The sequence below is a fragment of the Arabidopsis lyrata genome, assembly GCF_000004255.2.
Source record: "Arabidopsis lyrata subsp. lyrata unplaced genomic scaffold ARALYscaffold_6, whole genome shotgun sequence".
In the NCBI taxonomy this organism is placed as follows: domain Eukaryota; kingdom Viridiplantae; phylum Streptophyta; class Magnoliopsida; order Brassicales; family Brassicaceae; genus Arabidopsis; species Arabidopsis lyrata.
This window is the reverse complement of record NW_003302550.1, coordinates 5,453,007-5,475,657: the sequence shown is the minus strand read 5'-3', so window position 1 is coordinate 5,475,657 and position 22,651 is coordinate 5,453,007. Positions and strand designations below refer to the sequence as shown.

The 22,651-nt window shown below is 37.9% G+C and overlaps 3 protein-coding genes across 4 annotated transcripts; 2 read left to right on the top strand and 1 right to left on the bottom strand.

Moving 5' to 3' along the window:
• The first annotated feature begins 1,641 nt into the window (after nt 1–1,641).
• LOC9309686 (myosin-11) lies at nt 1,642–6,685 on the top strand. The gene is made up of 18 exons (XM_002873572.2): nt 1,642–1,937; nt 2,108–2,317; nt 2,721–2,816; nt 2,963–3,015; nt 3,145–3,241; nt 3,343–3,416; nt 3,532–3,643; nt 3,726–3,836; nt 4,034–4,110; nt 4,481–4,547; nt 4,697–4,762; nt 4,976–5,083; nt 5,167–5,297; nt 5,387–5,453; nt 5,533–5,600; nt 5,727–5,820; nt 5,980–6,050; nt 6,134–6,685. Exons 1-18 carry the CDS (start codon nt 1,788–1,790, stop codon nt 6,519–6,521), a joined length of 2,040 nt encoding a protein of 679 aa, XP_002873618.1. The 5' UTR covers nt 1,642–1,787; the 3' UTR covers nt 6,522–6,685.
• A 1,321-nt stretch (nt 6,686–8,006) lies between these two features.
• LOC9309685 (sulfate transporter 4.1, chloroplastic) lies at nt 8,007–12,410 on the top strand. Its single transcript, XM_002873571.2, has 15 exons — nt 8,007–8,543; nt 8,769–8,817; nt 8,932–9,133; nt 9,304–9,472; nt 9,822–9,887; nt 9,973–10,080; nt 10,181–10,288; nt 10,511–10,576; nt 10,696–10,756; nt 10,880–11,007; nt 11,132–11,173; nt 11,262–11,378; nt 11,481–11,532; nt 11,636–11,774; nt 11,856–12,410. The coding sequence occupies exons 1-15, from the start codon at nt 8,208–8,210 to the stop codon at nt 12,268–12,270; spliced, it is 2,058 nt and encodes a 685-aa protein (XP_002873617.1). The 5' UTR covers nt 8,007–8,207; the 3' UTR covers nt 12,271–12,410.
• Nucleotides 12,411–12,521: 111 nt separating this feature from the next.
• LOC110227821 (E3 ubiquitin-protein ligase KEG) lies at nt 12,522–22,218 on the bottom strand. Of its 2 annotated transcripts, none has more exons than XM_021023535.1 (16): nt 21,075–22,218; nt 19,759–20,112; nt 19,449–19,679; nt 19,141–19,269; nt 18,705–19,041; nt 18,367–18,524; nt 17,866–18,023; nt 17,357–17,478; nt 16,939–17,073; nt 16,100–16,224; nt 15,790–15,894; nt 15,481–15,714; nt 14,926–15,259; nt 14,653–14,841; nt 14,213–14,518; nt 12,522–14,103 (listed from the first exon to the last, which is right to left on the bottom strand). In XM_021023535.1, the coding sequence occupies exons 1-16, from the start codon at nt 21,812–21,814 to the stop codon at nt 12,883–12,885; spliced, it is 4,878 nt and encodes a 1,625-aa protein (XP_020879194.1). In that variant the 5' UTR covers nt 21,815–22,218; the 3' UTR covers nt 12,522–12,882. The 2 variants fall into 2 exon arrangements, with proteins under 2 accessions (XP_020879194.1, XP_020879195.1); XM_021023536.1 differs by having other exon boundaries at nt 17,357–17,475; nt 21,075–22,087.
• Nucleotides 22,219–22,651: the final 433 nt, after the last annotated feature.

Genomic DNA, 22,651 nt, shown 5'->3' with positions numbered 1-22,651 from the left:
ATTATACATTAATTACGTATAATAAATGTGTTCATATATTTTTGGGACTAATTCCATAACAATTAACGTTTTTGTCATTAATTTCGCTCATTTTAGCCAATTATCATTAATTGAAATATTTTATTTGTTTTTAAAGATTTCTAGAAAATTTATCACAAATAACCCATTTGTTTTATAAATTAAATTGATATTTTTATTTTGGTCGTGTTAATTAAATAGATATTTTTATTTTGGTCGTGTAAATTAAATAGATATGAAATCCATGTAACTAATTTTAATTTAATTAGATTAAATCAAAATTATGATATTTTCATACTTATAGCTTACCAAAGAAGTTTAATTTTCAATTTATAAAGATTTATTGAATATGATTTTAGAATTATTCAACAAGATGATAAGTATTTATTAAATTTTGTGAATCATGAAAAATAATAATTAAATTTTAATCATTATACTTCATCTTTCAATCTCTCATCTAACAAATAAGATATATATTCTATTATTACTATGTCCAAACTTCATTTTGTTGTATGACTAAATAATATTCCCATTAGAACTGTCAAAGCGAGTTGATTCATCCCGTTAAGTCCGTTTTGCGATAGACAAAAAATATTTTGACTTGTAGTTAGTCGACCCGCGGGTAGCATATATGAAATACAAACACGTCCCGCGAATATATGCGGATTTGCGGGATTGTCCATGGATTTTGTTTAAATAATTTTAAAGTAACCAAAATTTAAAATACTACTAAAATAAATAAATAAATAAAAATACTATTAAAAGTTTGTTTAAATTACCACATGTTGAATAAATTATAATTTTATCAATAAATACTAATATGCGGGCTGATCCGCCAACCCGCGGATGAAAACCGATTAAACCTATGACCCACTGCGAATTAATCCATGTGGCCCGCTTATTTGCGGGTTTAATATATTTTCCCAAATTTGCCCCATAGTGAGATGATGTGGGCTCGACCTATTTTGACTGCTTTAATTTCCATGAATCGTCTAATTTTAGAATTTTAAAACACAAAATTCTATTTTGTAAATCATAATTAATACGATGGGTATATTTATAAACAATTTTACATTTTCTCTACAATTTGTTATTATAAATATTTATAAGTATACTACACGATTCGTTCTACTAAAAAACACAAACAATATTAAACGCAACGTATGTAAACTAATATTCTCCAGCGGTGGACCACGGGTCCGATCCTAGTTTGATTATAAAATTGAACTTTTATCGACGATTTTTTGTGGCGTGAAGATTATACTCTAGTCGAACTTTCTACAACTCTATTTGTTAGCCACCATTTTTGTGATTTTCGTACAAATTTCTATGAACTTCGTTTTAAGATTCTTTTTTTTTTTTTTTTTGGTAAGGCTTCGTTTTAAGATTCTTTGTTGGATATGTGAAAGAAGAAACAGACTTCTAAAAATTTAAGGTTTCCTAATATTCAGAAAAAAATAATTTTTTTTTTTTTTTACATTTCATTTAACAAAATACATACATTAATATTATATATTTAAATCGGTTTTGCCCAGTTTAAATTGGTTTGAATGATATATAAACGTTACACTGTGAAAAAAGCTATTATTCACAATTTCAGAAGAAAAGTAATAATATTTTAGTCGCCTGCAAATCGTCAAACTTAAACCGAGTAAAAAACTTTGATGGACGGTGGCCGAGTTCTCATTTCAGTAATTAGTCTCTAAAATTGGTTTTCGTCCGCCGAGGAGATTTCTTCCCTAGTAGACCATAAGATCGACGAGCATAATATGTCGTGGCTGCGAACGGCCGTGAGTAAGGCGGTGGAGGTCGGAAACCGCAAAAACATCACACGAACCGTCAAGAACTATGCTGACTCCGTCGTCCAGCAGGCTGGCCAAGCCGTCGCTGAAGGAGCCAAATTGTTCCAAGACCGCATTGTAATTTCTCCTATTCCCGTTTCTTATTAGTATCTAGGTCTTATTTTTCTAGATTCCAGTTTTGATTTTGGTATTATGGGGGTTTTAAGTCCTTATTACAGTTGGATTAATGATATTACAGTTGCATTACTTTAGGACTAGCGTGAATAATTTGGACTGTAACTTTGCAGGGTGTTGGGGCCTATAAGAGTGTTAATCAGACGATTCAGAGATTGGAAGAAGCTGCAGTCTCATATAGAGGTCATGAAAGGGCATTGCTGATTACTAGATGGCTAAATGTGCTTAAGGAGATTGATAGAGCTACTGACAGTTCTCTAAAGGATAAACAATTGAGTTCAGAGGAACAACTTGCCTCTGATGAAGCAAAGAAACGTGAATGGGTATTATTTTTGTTCTTTTTTTTTTTTGGATAAGAGGAAAGAAAGAAGTTTGAAAAAGAAGTTAACAATTCTCCCGCGTCGTAAAATATCAAGAATAGTACTTCAGTAGAGATGAATGTGATCCTTAGTGGTGCTGCGTTAAGAATCTATATGTTCCTGAACTGGTTTTTTCAAAGACAAAGAGGAAGAAATTTATGAAGATGTCATCATATCATCCTGCATTTTAGAATATTACTTAAATAGATAAGATTGCTAATCTTTAGTAATATAGTGTAACTTTTTCTGCTAAAGGGTTTTTATTAACAGTGACTTTCTTGAGTACTATTCTGCGTCTTATTTCATATGTTGTATTTATGACCTTTTTCCAACATAACTCTTTCAGAATATCCCTTTGCATGTGTAGGTTTTGTATTACGATCCAGATATAGGCGGTGAGCCACTTAACTTCCGTGATGTTTTTCTGCAAAGTCAAGCTCTGGAGGGGATCGTTCTGTCCATGGTATTCTTTTCCAACCTAATATTGGTCCTTTGGTGGCTATCTGTTAAATGATAACAAATATGTACTACTTTACCTATATATATCTGGGTGATTTGAAAAAATATGTACCGTCTATGGGGGTTAAAGGTGTGACTGTTCTATTACAGATTATTGAACCACCACATGACGAAGAAATTACTCTACTCCTGGAGATGTTTGGGTGAGTCGGCTGGCATTCCAAATTGCATTGCCAATTTCGGCTTCCAAAAAGTGTCTTAAACTGTTTCTTGGAAAACTGACACAATTCATACCTGATGCGGTTATTCATAGAACTTAACATTGTTTTCAGGCTTTGTCTGAATGGAGGAAAGGAAGTTCATGATGCCATAGTTAGCAGTATGCAGGATCTTGCTACAGTCTTTTCGAGTTACAAGGATGAAGTTTTGGTAAGCGCTTAATCAGTAAAAAGTCAGCATTATGTTAATTTATGGGCGTTTGGATCTCCTCGTAACTTGTCTATTATGTTGCTTGGGCTGCTCTTGGACAGGTTAAGCAGGACGAATTGCTTCAGTTTGCCCAAAATGCTATCACAGGGTTGAAGATTAATGCTGAAATGCTGAGGTGATATATGAAGATATTAATTTGCTTTTTTCTTTCATTTCTCTTCATGAATGAATGAATGAGTCGCAAGGCATTGCTCATCTTGCATCACTGTTGATTGAATTCATGTTTTCAGAATTGATGCTGAAGCTTCTGATCTGAGGAAGAAACTCGAGAAGATGAATGCCTCTCCAATTCCACAGGAGACTGAAGACAAGGAACTTAAAGAGGCTCCTTTAACAATAGAGGTGAGAGTAGTATCTCCAAGCCCTCTTTTTTCTCCCTAAGCTCATTTAGGTAGTTCCATGTGATAGACTTCTCGTTTTACAGGCTTTCAAAGAAACGCTTGCAAAGATTCGTCTTTGCTCTAGATTAGAAGGTCTTCTAATTAGAAAGAGACAACTAAGCAACGGTGATTCACCAGATATACATGCTCAGAAAGTAAGTCTGTGAGCTTTATTAGTCTCAAACTATACAAGTTGATTGGTAGTGTTAATTATCATCTTGCTCTACTTGTTGTGCTGATATGGAATATTAAGAGTTTCATGTATTCCATGACAGCATATACATTTCTTGACTTCTGGAGTAGAATGTTACTTGAATTATGGAAGATAATAGATATTTTGTCTTTGAAATAGGTCGACAAGCTCAGGGTGTTATTAGAATCTTTAGCAAATTCAACTTCCAAAGCCGAGAAACGAATATCAGAAAACAGGTTAAACTTATTATCGACTCCACTTAGTTTCCTTTTATCTACAATTGAGACTTTTTTATGGTTCAATTTTGATATTACATGGTAAATTCACCAGACCGGAAGAATAGGTAAGAAGTTTCTCACTCATTGTGTTACTATATGCATGTTCAGCAAATACTGCTAAGACAATTTGCAGTTCACTCCTTGCTACTTTCTGATTAACTTTAGGATATGCGTATCACATTTGAATTATGGGACCGCAAGACAATGCTGGTTTTGAATAAAGCTTGTCTTGTTACCACTTACCTGTTAGTGCTGTTGAGCGGATGATTATTCAACGGAAGGAAAACTACCATCAATGGATACCAATTGTTCATTTGTCTTTTCGCAGACTTCAGAAAGAGGAGGCACTAAAAGCTCGTGTGGTGAAAGCAAATGAAACCGGTGAAAAGGAAAAGGTATTTATCTCCTGCTTTTATATGTTCTTTTGATTATTGACTGCGAAAAAAAGGAAAACAAAAAAAAAAACACTAAGAGTGGCAACATTCTTTGGCATGTTCATCAGCTGCCAGTATTAAGTTTCTTTCCTATGATTTGTTATGTACAGGAATTGGGTGCAGAAATTGCACAGCTTGAGAAACAAAGAGAAGAGCTGGAAGCCGAACTGAAGAGGGTAATTTAATTTTCTATTTATATGGTTTCTTGCTTTATCCTGGAGGTTTATATACACACTTAAAACAGACAAAAATTTCGTCACTTGACGTAATTATATAAATGTTAGCTCATCATGCTGCTTAACTGAAATATAATGATTTCATTGATTCTATGTATGTAGCTATGATTATTGTGGTACGGAAGTTATAGCAGTGAATATTCTTCCATGTAGGTAAATATATCATTAGCTGCTGCTCAAGCTCGGTTCCGTAATGCGACAGAGGAGAGGGATCAATTTGGTGAAGCCAACAATCAGATAATCGCTCACCTGAAAACAAAGGTGGGGTTTTCTTTTAGATGGGTAGCTCTCATGCTTAATAATATCAACCTGAAATAATTTGCTTCTGTTGATTCTGCATGCAGGAGGATGACCTGTCCAAATCAGTTGTAGCTTGTAAGAATGAAGCAGAAGTTATCAAGACGTGGATTAATTTTCTTGAGGATACATGGCTTCTTCAATGCTCATATATCGAAACGAAGGATAAGCAGACTTTGTATGTCTATCTACTCTCAGCTGTTTCTCGCAATACTTCTTGCATTACTGCACAACCACAATAAATAATTCATTGGATGCATGTCTCAGGGACGAATTGGAGAAGCATGAGGATTACTTCTCGGATGTGGCCTTTAATATACTCTCTGTGTACAAGGTAACCTCTGTACTTTATGGAAACTTTAATCTAGTAATTGATAAATGACAGAGCTAACACAAAAATTCATATTGTACAGAAGGAGGTGGCACCTTTGATAAGTCGTATAGAAAATTATGTGGAAAATCTGAAGAATCTGGGTCCTGGGTAAATGCCTCTTGTTGAATTGGATTGCTCCTACTGTATTGCTTGGTTTCTGACTAATAACTCTAGTTAGAGTTGAATTGCGCCTTGCAGTAGTGGTGACATTTTCTCATGTGGTGGTGGTGACAGGTCGGAGAAGCCACCAAATGCAGATCAGGGAGACAATCAGGTATCAAACCCGAGGAAAATTCTGGAGCAGGAGTATATAGACTATGAGACCAAGGTAAGAATTGCTGCTTAGTAGGTCGCGATTGATTTTTTCATTGAGACCCAACTAGTAGGAACAAATTCAACTCTGCACGGTCGTGCTCTGGTTCGTTAAAAGATTCCTTTTTTCCGGTTGCTCTTCCTCGTCACTGATATGGTTTTATCAAAAAATTAGATTATTACCACCTTCAGCATTGTGGACAACATGAAAGAGCAATTCGAGGTTCTCCAAAGCAAACTGGATAAGTGAGTGGAAACATAATTATCTGACCTTTTAGTAATTGGTATAGATTTATTGTACTAAGTTCTGAAATCCTACATTATACCAGAAAGGACGACCGGCGTGTGAAAGAGCTGTTTGATGACATGGAGAAAATGAGGCAGCAATTTGAATCGATAGCGAGGCCGATGTTAGAGATAGAGATTCCATCACCTAAAAGCAGTGTTACATCACCTAAAAGCAGTGCTACATCACCCAAATCTCCCAAGCCCAGCAGTAGTAGCATGGATGATTCAACTGAATCTACTCAGACCCAAAAGCCGGAGCTGAGCAATCCTCCTCAGGCACCCAATCCTACAGCTGGTTCCAGTCAGGAGTTTAACCCTGAAGCAGAACTAGCCGAGCTTGAATCTGAATTTGGTAAGGTGGCTCGTGATTACTCTGCAGATGAGGTTGATGGATGGGAATTCGATGAACTTGAGAAAGAACTGCAGTAGTAATAATGACACACCTGCCTCACATACACTAATATGTTTTACATTTACTTTCTTTGTTTGGCCATAACTCCGAAGTTCCTTTGTTAATCTGTTTGGTAATTTATGGTAACTGCCTGTTGACTTTTGAATGTCTTGTAACAAATAAACCTTTGAAACTTCTGAAAGTAGCATGTCAAGCGGACTGGACCCCGGCCCTCTAGCCTCACACATCACAGTGGGTTTTGAAATGTTTTACTGGCAATGAATGGGCCTTTCAAGACAATCGCTAATCCATTCCTTGCTGTTTTCTGCTGAATTTTAGCATGTTGTGTTTAACGTTTTCCTTATATATGCGGATCTAAATATGAACTATAGCCTATAGGACCATCGAGACAGTTTGGAATTTCATCAAAGCTTGTCTTGTTAGAGCATGATTATTGGTAGTATCTTAGAAATAAATCTTAGGAATATTTAAGTAATATATTTGTAAAAGTGATAGGTAAGAGATAGTATTTTTGGGTTAAGATTTTTGTGTGATTAATGGTAGGTTCTTAACATGTGGTTTTTTAAAAAAAAAATACTAATATAAAAATAAAACTTATAATTATAGAAAATTTAATAATTGTTGCAAATTAAAAAAATTAAAACATACATGAGATATAATTTATAACATAAATAACATAAAGCACAAAAAAAACTTCTTTTGTTTGATTTTTTAACCAATCACAATGTGACACCTTGCAACATCTTAAGTTAAGAAAAACATCTTAACTTAGATACAAATCTTAGCTTTAAGATGTTGGTTTGATTATTTTTAATCAACTTTAATCCTAAAATTTGTCTAAGATACTCAACATTTCAACCAATATTCATGCTCTTATGCCTCTTAGTGGTATGGAGCGGATATCAATTGTCCAAATTGTCTTTTGGCAGACTTGAGAAAAAGGATGTTACTAAAAAGCTCGTGTGGTGAAAAGCAAATAAAAGTTTTCTTTCTCAAGCTTTTAAAATTTATTAAAATTGAATTGCCAAAAAATTAAAGTAGATTATCTTCCTTATTTTGCCATCTAAAAACAGGTTTTGGAATTAAATCCCAAGTAGTTAAACATGTTTTAACCGTAGCGTTTCAATTCTATGCATCAAAAGTTAAAGCCTACAAGGTTTGAACTTTGAAATCTGAAAATTGGAAAACTCTGAGGATCAACAACATGGATCTAGACGGCTTAACGTCCCTCTTCACACATCTTTCAACACATGTTTTATTCCCTCCCAATTTTTGGTACTATTAAAATAATTTCTCATCATTTTATAAACAAATCATCAAAACTAGCACGCAAGCCACTTGTATTGAATTCTATTCTACTAGTATTAGATACGTGACGAAACAAACCAGTGACAACAATTTATCTAATAACTAATTAAAAAAAATGTTTTGTAAGATAACAAAATTTGTATGTAGTAGCTACGTTATCGTATTTCTGGATCTATTACTACTATAAAGTATAAACTAATCTATTCCTGCTGATGACTATTAGATAAAATAAAATAATGATAATGTAAGTTAGTTTGTAATTGACCAGCAACTGTTGGAAGAGTAAAGCTTATGAACGAACGAACATATGGAATAAATGATCTCACTCACATTGAAGTTATTTCATTCTCTCATTAACGGATTCTAAAGTGCGCCAACCGTGCGCAGAGCGAATCATGTCCTACGCATCTCTCAGCGTCAAGGACCTGACCAGCCTTGTTTCAAGATCCGGAGCCGGTTCGTCTTCTTCGCTCAAGCCTCCGGGTCAGACCCGACCCGTTAAGGTCATCCCGCTCCAGCATCCCGACACCTCCAATGAAGCTCGTCCTCCTTCGATCCCTTTCGACGATATCTTCTCCGGATGGACCGCGAAGGTCAAGCGCATGAGGCTCGTCGATTGGGTTGATACTCTTTTTCCTTGTTTCCGATGGATTCGAACTTACCGATGGAGCGAGTATTTTAAGCTCGATCTCATGGCTGGTATCACCGTCGGTATAATGCTTGTTCCCCAGGTACGGTACTGCTTTCGTTTCTCGTTTCTATCTTCCCCTTGAGCTATGATCCGTATATTTTACCAACTTTGAAGCTTGAGGAAGCTGGAATCATTGGCTTTAGGATAGGAAACTGTAATTATTGGCTTCAATCGTAAATAATCAACTTGCCTTGTTGAGCTTAAGAAATTATCAATTGAAGTTTTCAGTAAAATATGTATAATGACTTCTGATTGATTTGACCAGGCAATGTCGTATGCAAAACTAGCTGGCCTTCCACCAATTTACGGTCTATGTGAGTTTTATTGTGATACACACTCTTGGGAATTCATAGGAATGCTATTGGAGCTCTCCTGATCTTGATGCATAATCATGTTGGCTTGATTTAATTTTATAAATCTTGATGCAGACTCTTCATTTGTGCCCATCTTTGTGTATGCCATATTCGGCTCATCCCGTCAGCTTGCAATTGGACCTGTAGCATTGGTGTCTCTTCTCGTCTCTAATGCTTTGGGCGGAATCGCTGATACGAACCAGGAATTACATATTGAACTGGCCATTTTGTTGGCGCTTTTGGTTGGAATCTTGGAGTGCATCATGGGGCTCTTGAGGTAAAAGTAATACTACTATTTTTCGTTAGAAATCAGAGAAGAAAAACGTTTATTATCTTGACTGCTCCGTATTTAGCTTGCATGTGCGGTAATTGTTATCCGTTAAAGCTGAATTCCTATAATTATTGTTGTGTCATGTTGCATGTCCCTTGTTTGTGATTTCAATCCAGGCTTGGATGGCTTATTCGTTTCATAAGTCACTCGGTCATATCTGGATTTACAAGTGCTTCGGCCATTGTGATTGGGTTATCTCAAGTAAAATATTTCCTGGGGTATAGCATTGCCCGGAGCAGCAAGATCGTGCCACTAGTAGAGAGCATAATAGCTGGAGCTGATAAGGTGAAACTTCCATTTTCAGCTTTGAACAGTTAAAAAAAAAAAAAACACATTTCCTCTTTGGCCATAAGTATGATCTAGTTTAAGATTTTGGGTTTTCACCTCTTTATATTTTGATCTCCCACTGCCCCCGAGGAATGTAAGTACTTAAAGACTATCAATACCTTGTGGTATAACTTTTGGTATATCTGGCTCTTCCTATAACCTCATGTAGCTTAGACTGTACTTTAAATCGTCATAGTATGATGATTTTGCTTGTATATCATGAATTTTTTGGTGAATCAGTTTAGTAAAGAAAGTGTTTTGTCTCTTATTTGTACTTTATTTAGATGAATCTTTTTATGCTTTGTAGTTTCAGTGGCCACCTTTCTTGATGGGATCTCTCATTCTGGTGATCCTTCAAGTGATGAAACATGTGGTATGAGCCTTGTTTTTCAGAGTTACCAGGGAAACAGAACTTTCCTCTATTAATATGATAATAAGGTCATGGTTTTTCATGCCAGGGAAAAGCAAAAAAGGAACTTCAGTTCTTACGAGCAGCAGCGCCACTCACAGGGATTGTGCTCGGTACAACCATTGCAAAAGTGTTTCATCCACCTTCCATCTCTCTGGTCAGATCGCTGACGAACCAAACTATTTTACTGTAGTTTCCTTGTTGAGCTACATAATGGTTAAGTGTTTGCAGTAATAGCTAAATTTAGTCTGTTTCAGGTGGGAGAAATACCTCAGGGCCTTCCAACATTTTCTTTCCCAAGAAGTTTTGATCATGCAAAAACATTGCTTCCAACATCAGCTCTCATTACTGGTGTTGCCATTTTGGTGAGACATCAACATTATTATTTTTACCAAAGTTGGCATATGGGAATTGCAGAGCTGAACCTAATCATGAGAAACTATAAATATATGGAGATGGTTTATCTGACTTCTTATGAAAAAAAATATATATATAATTTCTTGTTTACATTTGGATTCAGTAACACATGTCAATTGATATTATGTTTTGTCATGTTCTAATCAAGTAGTTCTACATTTTATATGCAGGAATCTGTGGGAATTGCCAAAGCACTCGCAGCAAAAAACAGATATGAGTTAGATTCAAATTCAGAGGTATTGTGACTACAGAAACTTAAACCCCAATTCTTATAGACAATACTGCGGTTCTTTTTTCTTTTTCATTTACGGCCGTTTTCATTGAAAACTCAACTGTTTCTACCTTCACTGGACAGTTGTTTGGTCTTGGTGTTGCAAATATATTGGGGTCATTATTTTCCGCATACCCAGCTACAGGTACGTTATCTTGAGATGATGAAAGCCATTAATAATTGACGATACGGATAGAATCTGTTATACATTTCATAAATATATTTTAAAGTTAAATAACATAATCTGTGTCCTGAATGCAAAATTTAGGATCCTTTTCTAGGTCAGCTGTGAATAATGAAAGTGAAGCTAAGACTGGCTTATCAGGACTTATAACAGGAATCATCATTGGATGTTCTCTACTATTCTTGACACCAATGTTTAAATACATACCACAGGTCTGTTTGCCTGTGGTTGATATTTCAGTTTCCACTACTTGCTGTTCTTTCTGCAACTTTGGATAATTGCGAAACTAGATTCTGGCTTCTAACTTTCACTCTGTTACTTATCTCTCGAATTTAGTGTGCTTTGGCAGCAATAGTGATATCTGCCGTTAGTGGCTTGGTAAGTCCATGTAAACCCACTTGCCAAGGAGCGAATATGAATTTTGCTTCTGGTTTCTTATATATACTTTTCGGATTATTATCATTAGGTGGATTATGACGAAGCTATTTTCCTCTGGCGTGTGGACAAGAGGGATTTTACGCTTTGGACCATCACTAGCACCACGACATTGTTCTTCGGAATAGAGATCGGTGTCCTTGTTGGTGTGAGTAATTAGATACTCTTAATAGTTCAGATTCATCTAACTAATATATATATAAATGAGTTCTGCATGGGCCTCTAAGGACTCACGCAGTTGCAATTTTAGGTTGGGTTTTCACTAGCATTCGTTATCCACGAGTCTGCAAATCCTCACATTGGTAAGAGGAATTCCGTTCAATCGCCTCTCGGTCACATGTGTATTGAAACTGCCTACTTTTCTAACTTAGTTTCATTTCTTACCTTGATTATTCTCCTGGGTAGCTGTCTTGGGACGTCTTCCAGGCACCACTGTGTATAGAAACATAAAGCAGTATCCAGAGGCTTACACATACAACGGGATTGTGATAGTTCGAATCGATTCTCCTATTTACTTTGCCAACATAAGTTACATCAAGGACAGGTGAGAAAGGCGTTTATTCCTCGTGGTATGAATCTATAGAAACAATAACAAGCTGGCTTTTTTTTTTTTTGCAAAGTGCAGACTACGAGAATATGAAGTAGCTGTTGACAAGTACACAAACCGGGGACTGGAGGTGGATAGAATAAATTTTGTAATCCTGGAAATGTCTCCGGTTACACACATAGATTCGAGCGCAGTGGAAGCCTTGAAAGAACTGTATCAAGAGTACAAAACAAGGGACATTCAGCTAGCGATATCAAACCCGAACAAAGATGTTCACTTGACGATAGCAAGATCAGGAATGGTGGAGCTAGTTGGCAAAGAATGGTTCTTTGTGAGAGTACACGACGCCGTACAGGTGTGTCTACAATACGTACAGAGCTCTAACTTGGAAGACAAGAAATTAAGTTTTACGAGAAGGTATGGTGGGAGCAACAACAATTCATCCTCCTCCAACGCGCTGTTGAAGGAGCCATTGTTATCAGTGGAGAAATAAAGGATATGTAATGTAAGTAATAGCTGTGTATAGTTTGTTGCGATTTTGTAAAAACAGCATACAATCTTCATTGTATCACCTATATAACAACATTCTTACTCTTCTTTTACCACAATAAAAATAGACTCTGGTGACACAAAGCTTCTCTCTACTCTCAAGCTGATTAAAAAAATATGATTTTGATTTGAAGCGTTTTATGGAGCAAAGTTTTCAGAATGTTACCAATGTACGTACTTCAAACAGTAATAGTATAGTCTAAGCCTCTTCAAAAAAGATTTGTTAACACTAAATAAATCCGTCCGTACATGCTGCGATTCATTATTTTATACAAGAGAAAGAACAAAAAAAAAACATATAAACAAAGAGAGATCTGAGATTTGAAAGTGGTGTCTAGACATAATAGATGATACATCCTAAATATCTCCTACCACTCTATAGTTTAACTTTATTAACAAAAATATTAATAAATCATCATGAGAGATAGATATAGATTACCTGACCTGTTGGCACAAGGGCTTTGTGAGCTTTATGTCTTGCAATGGACAGAGCAGCCTCATGCATCGCCTAATGACCAATCTTCCAGATTCAAAACATAATCATACATTGGAAGATTTAGCCAGAAGTTTCATCTAGAACGATATCAGCAGGATCACCAATCCATGGCCGCCCTTCCCTCCACAGGAATTTTATTCTCAATTTCCCATTTGCATCCACTCCCACAACATGTCCTTTACTTGCATGGGTCTCCATTCCCCAACCCCACCGAGGTGTAACCAGTCCATCCTTTATCTTAACCCGGTCTCCAATTCTGAATGGTCTTAAGCGCTCCAGTTCCCCAGCTTTGCATAGCCATAGCCTGTCTAGGAAACAGAAAGATACCCATAAGTCTCCATCCTCCATTCTGTGAACCACCCCTATGCTTGAAGGATTGACCTCTCCCCACTGGTAAGTGGGTGTTGTGATGCTCGCCTTAACCCTAACCCAGTCCCCAATCTTGAGCTCTTCTTCTTCTATGGTTTCCACTTCTGATGGGTCAAGCATCCACGTTTTAGAGCCGGCCGGTGTGTATATCCGTAGCTTACCATCCGCATCAATGGCTGCTATTGTTCCTACACTTCCATGGCTATGACCTGACCACCCAAACCTAGGCTGTTTCACTGCCAGTTTGACCCGAGTTTTTTGTCCAACCACAAGCTTCTTTGCTTTCTCTAGGTGCGAGGTGGGCCCCGCCCATCTTTCTTGCTCGCCACAAAATGAAACCGAAGTGGTTCCATCCCACTCGTCTCCCTCATATCCTACTCCATGCACTACACCAACACTTCCTGGTCCAACAAATTTCCAACTAGAAACACCTTCTCTAAGTCTTACCCATTCTCCAACCTCAAACATAGGCTCCACTTCCAAGTCGGCTGGATCTCCTCTCCACAACCCAGGCAATCCAAAGAAAGCAACCCTTACCTCTCCATCAGCATGAACTGTGGTTATGATGCCTCGTGAATCGGGCTTGGCTGCTCTCCAGCCCCATCTTGGTTCTGTTAAGCCCTTCTGGAAATGCACAAACTGGCCCACTTTGAGAGCTGGAATCTTCTCTAAATCTGTGTAATGAGTACTCCATCTTCCTTTCCGGAAACAACAAGCCAATTCTAAGTAACCTGTTTCCTGTATGCTATGAACGACAGCAATACTCTCCCTTCCTACATTAGACCAATCATAGCTTGGTCTGTTTCCCAGGCTTGGTTTTGAGCGCACCCAATCACCAACTTCAAAACCTGAGAGCAGCTCTGCATCTCCAGGTGAGACTCTCCACAACGTCTGTTTACCAGTCACCTGTGCCTACAGGAGAACAAAAAAAATCCAACCCTCGATTTTAAATGAATGCCGAAAACAAAAAGCTGAGGACAGCCCAATGTATCCACGGAAATGATCTATTTCAGAAACTTACACTCAGAGTCCCATCCATATCGATTCTCATTATTTTACCGATAGTTGCTGGAGTCTCATTTGACCATCCAAGTCGTGGTTGGGTTATAGATGGTGTCATATGAATCTCTTGTCCCACATGAAAGGGTGTAACCTTTTCAACATCTGTCACAGAACATGAAAAAGGTTTACTCCTGAAACAGAAAGCTATACCCACATCACCATCTTCATCTAAGCTGTGCATAACGCCAATACTGTTTCGAGTAATGTCTTCCCATCCATATTTCGGGGAAGACACTGACGCCTTCACTCTGACCCAGTCACCAACCTGCTCGTGGTACAAAGGCTCAGTGTTAAAAGAATCAAAGCTCTTGACAAGGTCCACATCTAACTGAGATGCATTTTAAGAAAAGACAACCAAATTTCCTCATCCTTGTGACTCCAAGAGAAAACCAGCTTTACCTTGAAATCATCAATCTTTTCCATGTCCGAAGGATCTGCCTGCCACGGTATAGGTCGGTTTGGTATTTCAATTATAAGGAGACCATCATTCTCTATTTCACTAATTTTGCCAACACTGTGATGGGTCTCCCCACCCCAAGCATATCGAGGTTCAGCAACTGACCGCTTTACGCACACCCGATCACCAATCTATAATATTAAGAAACTTGTTGGGTTGAACTTCTGATATGAAGTAAGAACTGTTTGTAAGAAATTTACATAATAGTATATTACCCTAAAGGGAGCAACAGGTTCAACTTCCTCGGGTTCACAATGCCAGGGATTTGGAAGATAACTTAACTCCACAAGGAGACTGCTATCTGGCCTTACACAATAAACAATCCCCATACTCCCGGGGACAACAGATCCAAAACCATGTTTTGCTGAAGTCAGATTCTGACGGATACGGACCCAGTCCCCGACTTTGAACTCTTCCACGCGTTCCATTTCAGCAGGATCAGCTTTCCAGCCTCGAGATGCTCCAGGAAACCCAACTCGTAAGATCCCATCCTCATCAACACATAAAACAGTACCGACACTATCACGTGATTGACCACGCCAACCAAACCTAAAATAGAATCAATCAACACCAAATATGGTTACGACTTTGGTAAATATATTATACCATAACAGCTTTTGTCTCTCCAACATGATAGTTTTAGCCGATTTAGAACCAGAAAAGATAACGAGGAAGCTTTTACAAGTCAGGAAAAATTCACTGTAGAAAATGTTTCATCCATGATATCTGGCCTAGTAAATGTGCATACTACAAGAAAAGCACTTACAAACCTTGGCTCTTTCACATCTGCTCTGAGTCTTACATGCTGGCCCCTGTCCAATGGAATCAACTTAACAACTTCATTTGCCAACACACGAGCTTCACCAGAACAAAATGCGATAATCATGTCCTCCTTCTCGAGAATGGTTTGCACAAACCCAACACTCTTAGGCTTAGCACCTTGCCATCCATGTAAGGGTGTTGTTATGCCTCTCTTGAACTTCACCCAATCCCCTACCTCATAGCTGAGGATATAAATCAGTGTAAGTTAGCTGAGAAAAGGTACATATCAGCAAAATAATTTAAGAAGTCGCCCTCACATTGTAGGTGATAGATGAACTCCCCTTTTCAATAGTGCCTCCATCAGATCCTCTGAAATCCATTCTCTTGGAAGGGCTTCTAAGAAGTCACGTACTGTCTTGCCACTGTTATTGAATATTTATATAAATTATTTAAATGATGATCATAGGAAGAAAAGGGAGTTCAAAATGCTCGCTTGTATTTTGTATGAGGGTACTTCACAACCCCTGACAGGAAACTAACATTACCTCACTGCAATTAATATACATCTGCGTTTCAACTATATAATATTTGTAATAGCATTAAGGTATGCACCAAATTAATGCTTGCCTGTGGTTTCTGACGTCCATGGCAGCATCAGGACTTCTAAGCATCACAATTAACCAATCAAGGTTTTCACGTATCATCTTTGCTGCATCTGCTGCTATATGGAATGCGTTATCTCCTTCATCATCCTATAATAATGAAAACAGAAGAAGACAAGTCAACTGACAAGGTAAAAACAGCACATCTTGAAAGCCAGCTCTGACTGCACCAATGTGGAACCTACAAACATTAGATGCACAAAGCCTTGGCACTACTTATGCAGAGAACATGTTTTCCGAGCCACGATGTTCATATCAAACATTAGTTAAACACAGGTTAACGAAGTGATGATTGTAAATTAAAACAACTTATATCTATTACCTATATTCAAGGAAACAATCATCATTGTACATCAATAACAAACGATAGACCCATAGAACCAATCAACAAGTCAACATTCTCGTCCAGATTGACTACAGACTCAACTCTCGAGCAATAGCATATCATTAAGCTTAGCATATTCATGAAAAAAGAATAACGATAGAATATAAATTCAAAACATATGTTCAGACTTATGTCTATTGAATTAATGACTGTATATTTAAGCAAATGAACATTCAGATTGACAATATTCAAGTAAGAAAAACTTTTCCCTCTTCAAAAGTTTCAAACCAAAAGAAGGGATACAAGTAAAACAATCTCATTCAGATTGACAACATTGAAGCCTTAGGTATGGTTAAGCTTAGCATCTCTGAGTTTTGAATACACAATGCCTCCAAGATAATAACAAAATATAGTCTTAGCAGTAAAGGAGAGTATCAATAACAAATAACTCATGAAACCTAGGGAAGCTGCAATATTACCTGTATATTGCAGTCTGAACCAGACTCCAGAAGTAGGCTAACACAGGAGTTCGCGCCTCTGGCCAAAGCCATATGAAGAGGAATTGTATTGTGAACATTGCGAATGTTCGCATTCACACCAGCATCTAGAATGACCTATCAAATTATAATGAATGATATGAGTGAAATATATGCAACTCTATCAACACTCGAGATACTTGGCACACTGCTCTTCGTATTTTCCCTCAATAACTACCACTATAATTTTCTATTCACACCATATAACATTTACTTCTTTGATAGGGAAAGCATTGAACTCTTGGATTTAAGGTGTATGGTGCTACACAACAGCATATCTATTAACACAGACAAAACATAATACTATTCTTTCTCTTTAAAACATCAACGTTAATACGTTCTTGGTAGGAAAGCATCTTACTCTCACAAGTTCCACATTGTTAGCCATAGCAGCAGTATGCAACGCTGTTCGCCCATGCTGAGCATCTTGCGCAGTTGGATCTGCCCCAGCTGCAAGCAATAACTGAACCAGCTCTCTACCTTCTGCAGCAGTATACATGCTATGTAAACTGATTCTTATGATAACATGATAACAGGAAAAAGCAAGAAAAAGTTTAAATAACATCCTTTTTCCGTAATGTGCAAAACTACAAGTGACTGGTCTTTTAGATTTACTACATAAAAACAATTGGAAATGTGCTTGAAAAACTTCTTATCTTATAGAGATGACCGTAAACATCGTGTCTATCAAATAAAAGATAAAAATTCGTAAAGGTCCTCATCAAAGATGTCAGATATACATAATACAAAAGTCTAGTTCGCTAAATTTGGCATTGCAAAAACGCATAGGACTAGAATAGACGACATATACATAGTCATACTTCTATAAAGCATTTTACCAAACAATAGATACTATGATTTCAACATTACCCTTTTCATGATCTTTCCGTATAGAAGCAGCCATACACAGAGCAGTGCCAACTGAACTTGGGATATTAATTGCCTGAGAAATTTCTCCTGGACTGGAAACTTCCACCCATCTCTTGATAACAGCAACATTCCATGTTGCTACACACATATGTAACGGTCTGAAACAAACATAAAAGTATAAAGATCTATAGCATAAACAACAGAAACATAGGTTTACAAAATGGAATATGTTTTCCTAAGAAAGAAAAGAACCATGGTACATATTAATTGGATCAGATACCTCACTGTGACTTATCCAAACAGGTTAACGTAATGGACATGTTTAAGCACATACAATGCTACTAATCACGATACGTTATAATGTAGATGCAAATAGGAGTATAAGAACTATAAAATAAAACCAAATAGAACTTGCTTTAAAATGGCCCAGTAGTGACCTATCAATGCAAGATCTTATGGTGCCGTCTACCTAGCATAGAAAGAGTTCAGTTCTCTACTTACGTCAGGCACTTTGCATTTGAAACAGCCATTGATCTAGAGCCCCCATTTTCCAATATAACAATGGCACAATCTGTGTATTTCTTGGCAATAGCTCGATGAAGCACAGTTTCACCTTCATCATCTACTGCATTTGGATCAGCTCCAGCTACCAGCAATTCCTATGAATAGTACCAATAAGCAGAGAGTAATTTTTAACATGATAATAGATATAAGACTAGCTTAACATTTGATATACTTCTGATAATAAATACGTAGTAACTTCACATAATTGAAAGATTGGTGATCATGTAGTGGAAGCTTTAAAATGACTGATAGCTTCCTCGGGAGCAGAGACTTACACGCATACAATCAGGTTGGCCATGGTATGAACACACATGAGCTACAGATGGGCCAGATCCTTCCCGCAGTCTGGACCTAACGTTAGCCCCCTTTTTTATGAGAACGTGAACACATTGTGGAGATCCAGCTGCTAAAGCAAAGACAAGAGGAGGATCCCCATCTTTGTCCACAATATCAACATTAGCCTCCCCATACTCCAGTATAGCCTCCACAAGTTCAGCACTGCCGCGTCTGCAAGCTAAGTGAAGAGCCGATTGACCATCAGCGTTTTGCGCCTCTAATAGAGATCGCACAGAGCTTCCACCACCTCCAGCTGCAGCCTTTGCTAGTATATTTCTATTTCCAAAACAAAAACCAAACCAATGTAGTTGTGAACAGGTTGTTTATAGCTAGTCCGAACAAAAGGATTAACTAGAATTCCTAAGAGATACCAACCTTACACCCTCAAAGTCTCCCTCCAAAACAACCCGATGTAGGTTGTTAGGGTTGTTATCCTGAAAGACCCCTCTGTTAGTCGCGCGAGGTGCTTCAACAATGTTTACTTCACATATTTTGGCAATCCCACTACATCACACATGGTTTATAAAATTGTTAGTCAAAGAATATACGCATGATGACACAAACAATCTTAGGTGTTGATGCTAATATTAATTTTTAACACAAGTGAAGGGTCTTCTTTACTGAGAAGCAATGGAAACAGGGAAACCATAAAACAAAGTAATTTAGAGACTTAAAACTCTTACTTATCAGGGCTTGCTGAAGGGCTACGTGGTATCTCTTGTAGATGACGAAGAAACGTAGCAAGCATTGCATTAAAGGTTGGTCTTTTCGACGGTTTAAACTGAAGACATTCACCAATCATTTTCCATAATTCCCGAGGAATTCCCACACCCACTATGCGTTCATACTGTGGTGGTACTTTTCGGGCTTTCACAACAGCTTGAAAAATTTCTTCTCTACTAAGACCGTCCCACCTGTAAAATTAAGTAATAGTTAGTACAATGGCGGACAAAAACACAACTGAAATATCAACTAGGAAAAGGCTTCACATACGGAGTGGATCCAGTGCACATCTCTACTAACGTACAGCCAAAACTCCATGCATCCGATTCGGGAGATACACCACTTGCATCCTCCCAAAAAAGTTTTTTCACCGGTCCCCAAGCCTCTGGCGCAGTGTAGTGTGGACTGAGTGTTACACAGTCCGTGTATGGAGTGATTTTTGAGGAATCAAACTCTGGTCGAGTTTTCTGACATGTTGGCTTCTTTAGGATGGGAGCGAGCCCATAATCAGAAACCACAGCATTACCACTTGCATCCAAAAGAAGATTGGAAGGTTTTATATTCATACATATAACACCTGCTGCATGGAGTTCTGCAACCCCTCGAGCAACATCAGCCCCATATCTACAGTTGGTAAAAACTTAATATCACAACAAGAGCAATGGAATAATACATATGTTGGTCACTGAAGGAATATTCTAAGTTGAAAACTTAAAACAACATGAGCATGATATGAAAGGAGAGTGGAGACTACAAAAAACTCATTTACGCATTAGTGCTTTCATTTAACAGTCCCAAATGACACAAATCAATTAAAAACAGAAAATAGGAGGAAAGACAAATAAGTGAATTGAAGATGATAACCAGGACAAAATAATGATCGTCTTTAGATAATGCGTCCTTTGATAAATTAATATATAAACAATTCCTCCAGTTTTTTGCATGATTTGATATGTCAGTTCGTTCAAAAATGATTTCTGGTCATATACTTCAGAAGGAAGCATAATAATGTAAAGGGATTTCTCAAAGATACTTGCAAACGTAAGCCTTCCATAGAAAACATCTATAATCATATGAATACCTATATTAAACGGGACATGTAGGAACATACCAATTGCTAAATATATATGTCAACAACAACCCATTTATTGAAACCTAACACAGGTATAATCTGCATGTGATCCTACCATGGAGATATCTTCCAACAACAAGACCCAAGGCTTCCACTACTAAAACTAGTACAAAAAATGTTTGTCCATTGACAGATGAAAAGTAGCTGCAACTGATATGACAACTACTTTAAATTGTGCTCAGCTATTTTAGAACATCCAAACTAAAATTATCTTACAAGTTGCCTTTTAGCAAATGACACCAGGTTTTAGTAGCGTTTTTCACTACAATCTGAAAAACTGTGCACTTCCTATGTATATTTGTAGCAGCAATCATCAAAAACCAAGTCGAGTTTAGTCCAGTAACTTCCAATTAGGGAACAAACTATCAAAGTTTGAGACTTTACGCACAGAAACGATCACAGCAAAAGCCAGAGATTAGGCAAAATAAAAGTATAAGAGAAGCAAAAGAGGAACCTTAGAATCTGCTCCAAAGTAAGCCTGCCTTCATTGCGTTGCATCTCAGACTGAACAGACCCAAAGCACCTGTCCATCAAAAGACAAAGAGATCCCTCCATCTTCACAACCCCATGGAAAGTACAAACATTCCTACACCACATCGATGCCCTCCGCAAGCTCTCAAGCTGTCCTTGCATCCACTCAACATCCATTTCCTCCGTCAAAGTCATCTTCTTCACCGCCACACGGTGCTTACACCGTCCACCACCGCCTGCAACAGTGGCATCCCACATCTCCACACCTCCGAAACCACCACTGCTCTCTTCCCCAATCTGCCTCACCAGCTTCATCTCCGGGTGAGCTCCGACCTCGATCACTGGACCACACAAGCTATTAATCGAGCTGGAGGCATGAAATCCGCGGGCGGCACGAGCTCCATCATCCTCGCTACCATCATCTTCGTCGTCTTCATCCTCATCGTCCGTGTAATCGCAATCGAAGTTAGCGCCGCCGGATGCGGCGTGAATGAGAGCAAGCATAGCGTAGTTCTTTCTCAGACCCTGGACAGAGTTCCCAACAACAGACACGTGGCGACAGCGGGGACAAGTGAGGGTTGTGTCGGAAGAAGTAGAGAACATCTTCGAAAGGCAATCTTTGCAGAAGCCATGGCCGCATTGAAGCAATAGAGGAACTCTCTCATCTTCATTATACCGCGTGTGGCACACGGAACAACAAGGGACCTTAACTCTCCCAACCATGAGAGCTCCAAAAGAGAAAGCCCTAAATTTAGGTCGCGAGATCAAAGAGTAAGAAGGGAGTGAAAGACCAATCAAGCAATCAATCAGTAGAGAGAGTTCCGCAGAACATATCGGGGAAGAAGACTCTGTAAAGTCGATCCAGATCAAGGAGAGAAGAACAGATCCATGGAGAAGAAAAAAGGTGAATTTTGAAAGGTAGATCAAAAATTGGCTGGGAAAAATCAGACACGAGCAAGAAGAATTAATTTTGTAAGAAAAATGTGAAAAAGGTTCTTCTTCAGGGTTTTATAGGATCATTTTATTTTATTTTTTCATTTTCCAATTTTGTTTTTTAATTTTTGGGTGAGTCTCGAGGCTTCTCTGGTTTCGTCGGTTTTGACGGGTGGGTGCCGTCACTCGTCAGCAGTTGAGCTCGAACCCGTTTTCTGACTCTCCCCAAAAAAGTAATCGTCAACCATCAGTACGAACCACCTTTTTTAATCACCACCAACTTAAACCATCAGGGAAAACAAATAATTGTCATTTTTACTGAGATAGATTTTTACCAAGTAGCTTTTGAGCCAAAAACATTTTGTGTTGTTGGTAGGGTAGCATACCAAATGTCAAATAACAAATACACAAAAAAAACCACAAACTACTTAGGTAGAGAATCTATGATTCTATTAGTAAGTTGTTTTGATTTAATAACACTAAGAAGTAGTAATAAACTCCTAGTTCTTCTATATTTCATGGACCGATAATTTCACGCCCGAAAAGATGGTCGTTCTCGGTTGTTTGAGATGAGATTTAGCTAAACTCTCAAGATGGGTTTGAGTGGTTTTGGTTCATCCAACTTGG

What these genes read in the sequence shown, in the direction of transcription:
- LOC9309686 (XM_002873572.2), top strand. Translation starts at nt 1,788, where the DNA reads ATGTCGTGGCTGCGAACGGCCGTGAGTAAGGCGGTGGAGGTCGGAAAC. An exon ending in AATTGTTCCAAGACCGCATT is followed by an intron (nt 1,938 to 2,107) that starts GTAATTTCTCCT and finishes GTAACTTTGCAG; the next exon opens with GGTGTTGGGGCCTATAAGAG. An exon ending in AGGCTCCTTTAACAATAGAG is followed by an intron (nt 3,644 to 3,725) that starts GTGAGAGTAGTA and finishes CTCGTTTTACAG; the next exon opens with GCTTTCAAAGAAACGCTTGC.
- LOC110227821 (XM_021023535.1), bottom strand. Translation starts at nt 21,814, where the DNA reads ATGGTTGGGAGAGTTAAGGTCCCTTGTTGTTCCGTGTGCCACACGCGG. An exon ending in ACGGAAAGATCATGAAAAGG is followed by an intron (nt 17,479 to 17,865) that starts GTAATGTTGAAA and finishes ATACTGCTGCAG; the next exon opens with AAGGTAGAGAGCTGGTTCAG. An exon ending in ATATGGATGGGACTCTGAGT is followed by an intron (nt 14,104 to 14,212) that starts GTAAGTTTCTGA and finishes GTTCTCCTGTAG; the next exon opens with GCACAGGTGACTGGTAAACA.
- LOC9309685 (XM_002873571.2), top strand. Translation starts at nt 8,208, where the DNA reads ATGTCCTACGCATCTCTCAGCGTCAAGGACCTGACCAGCCTTGTTTCA. An exon ending in TAATAGCTGGAGCTGATAAG is followed by an intron (nt 9,473 to 9,821) that starts GTGAAACTTCCA and finishes TATGCTTTGTAG; the next exon opens with TTTCAGTGGCCACCTTTCTT. An exon ending in GTCTGCAAATCCTCACATTG is followed by an intron (nt 11,533 to 11,635) that starts GTAAGAGGAATT and finishes TCTCCTGGGTAG; the next exon opens with CTGTCTTGGGACGTCTTCCA.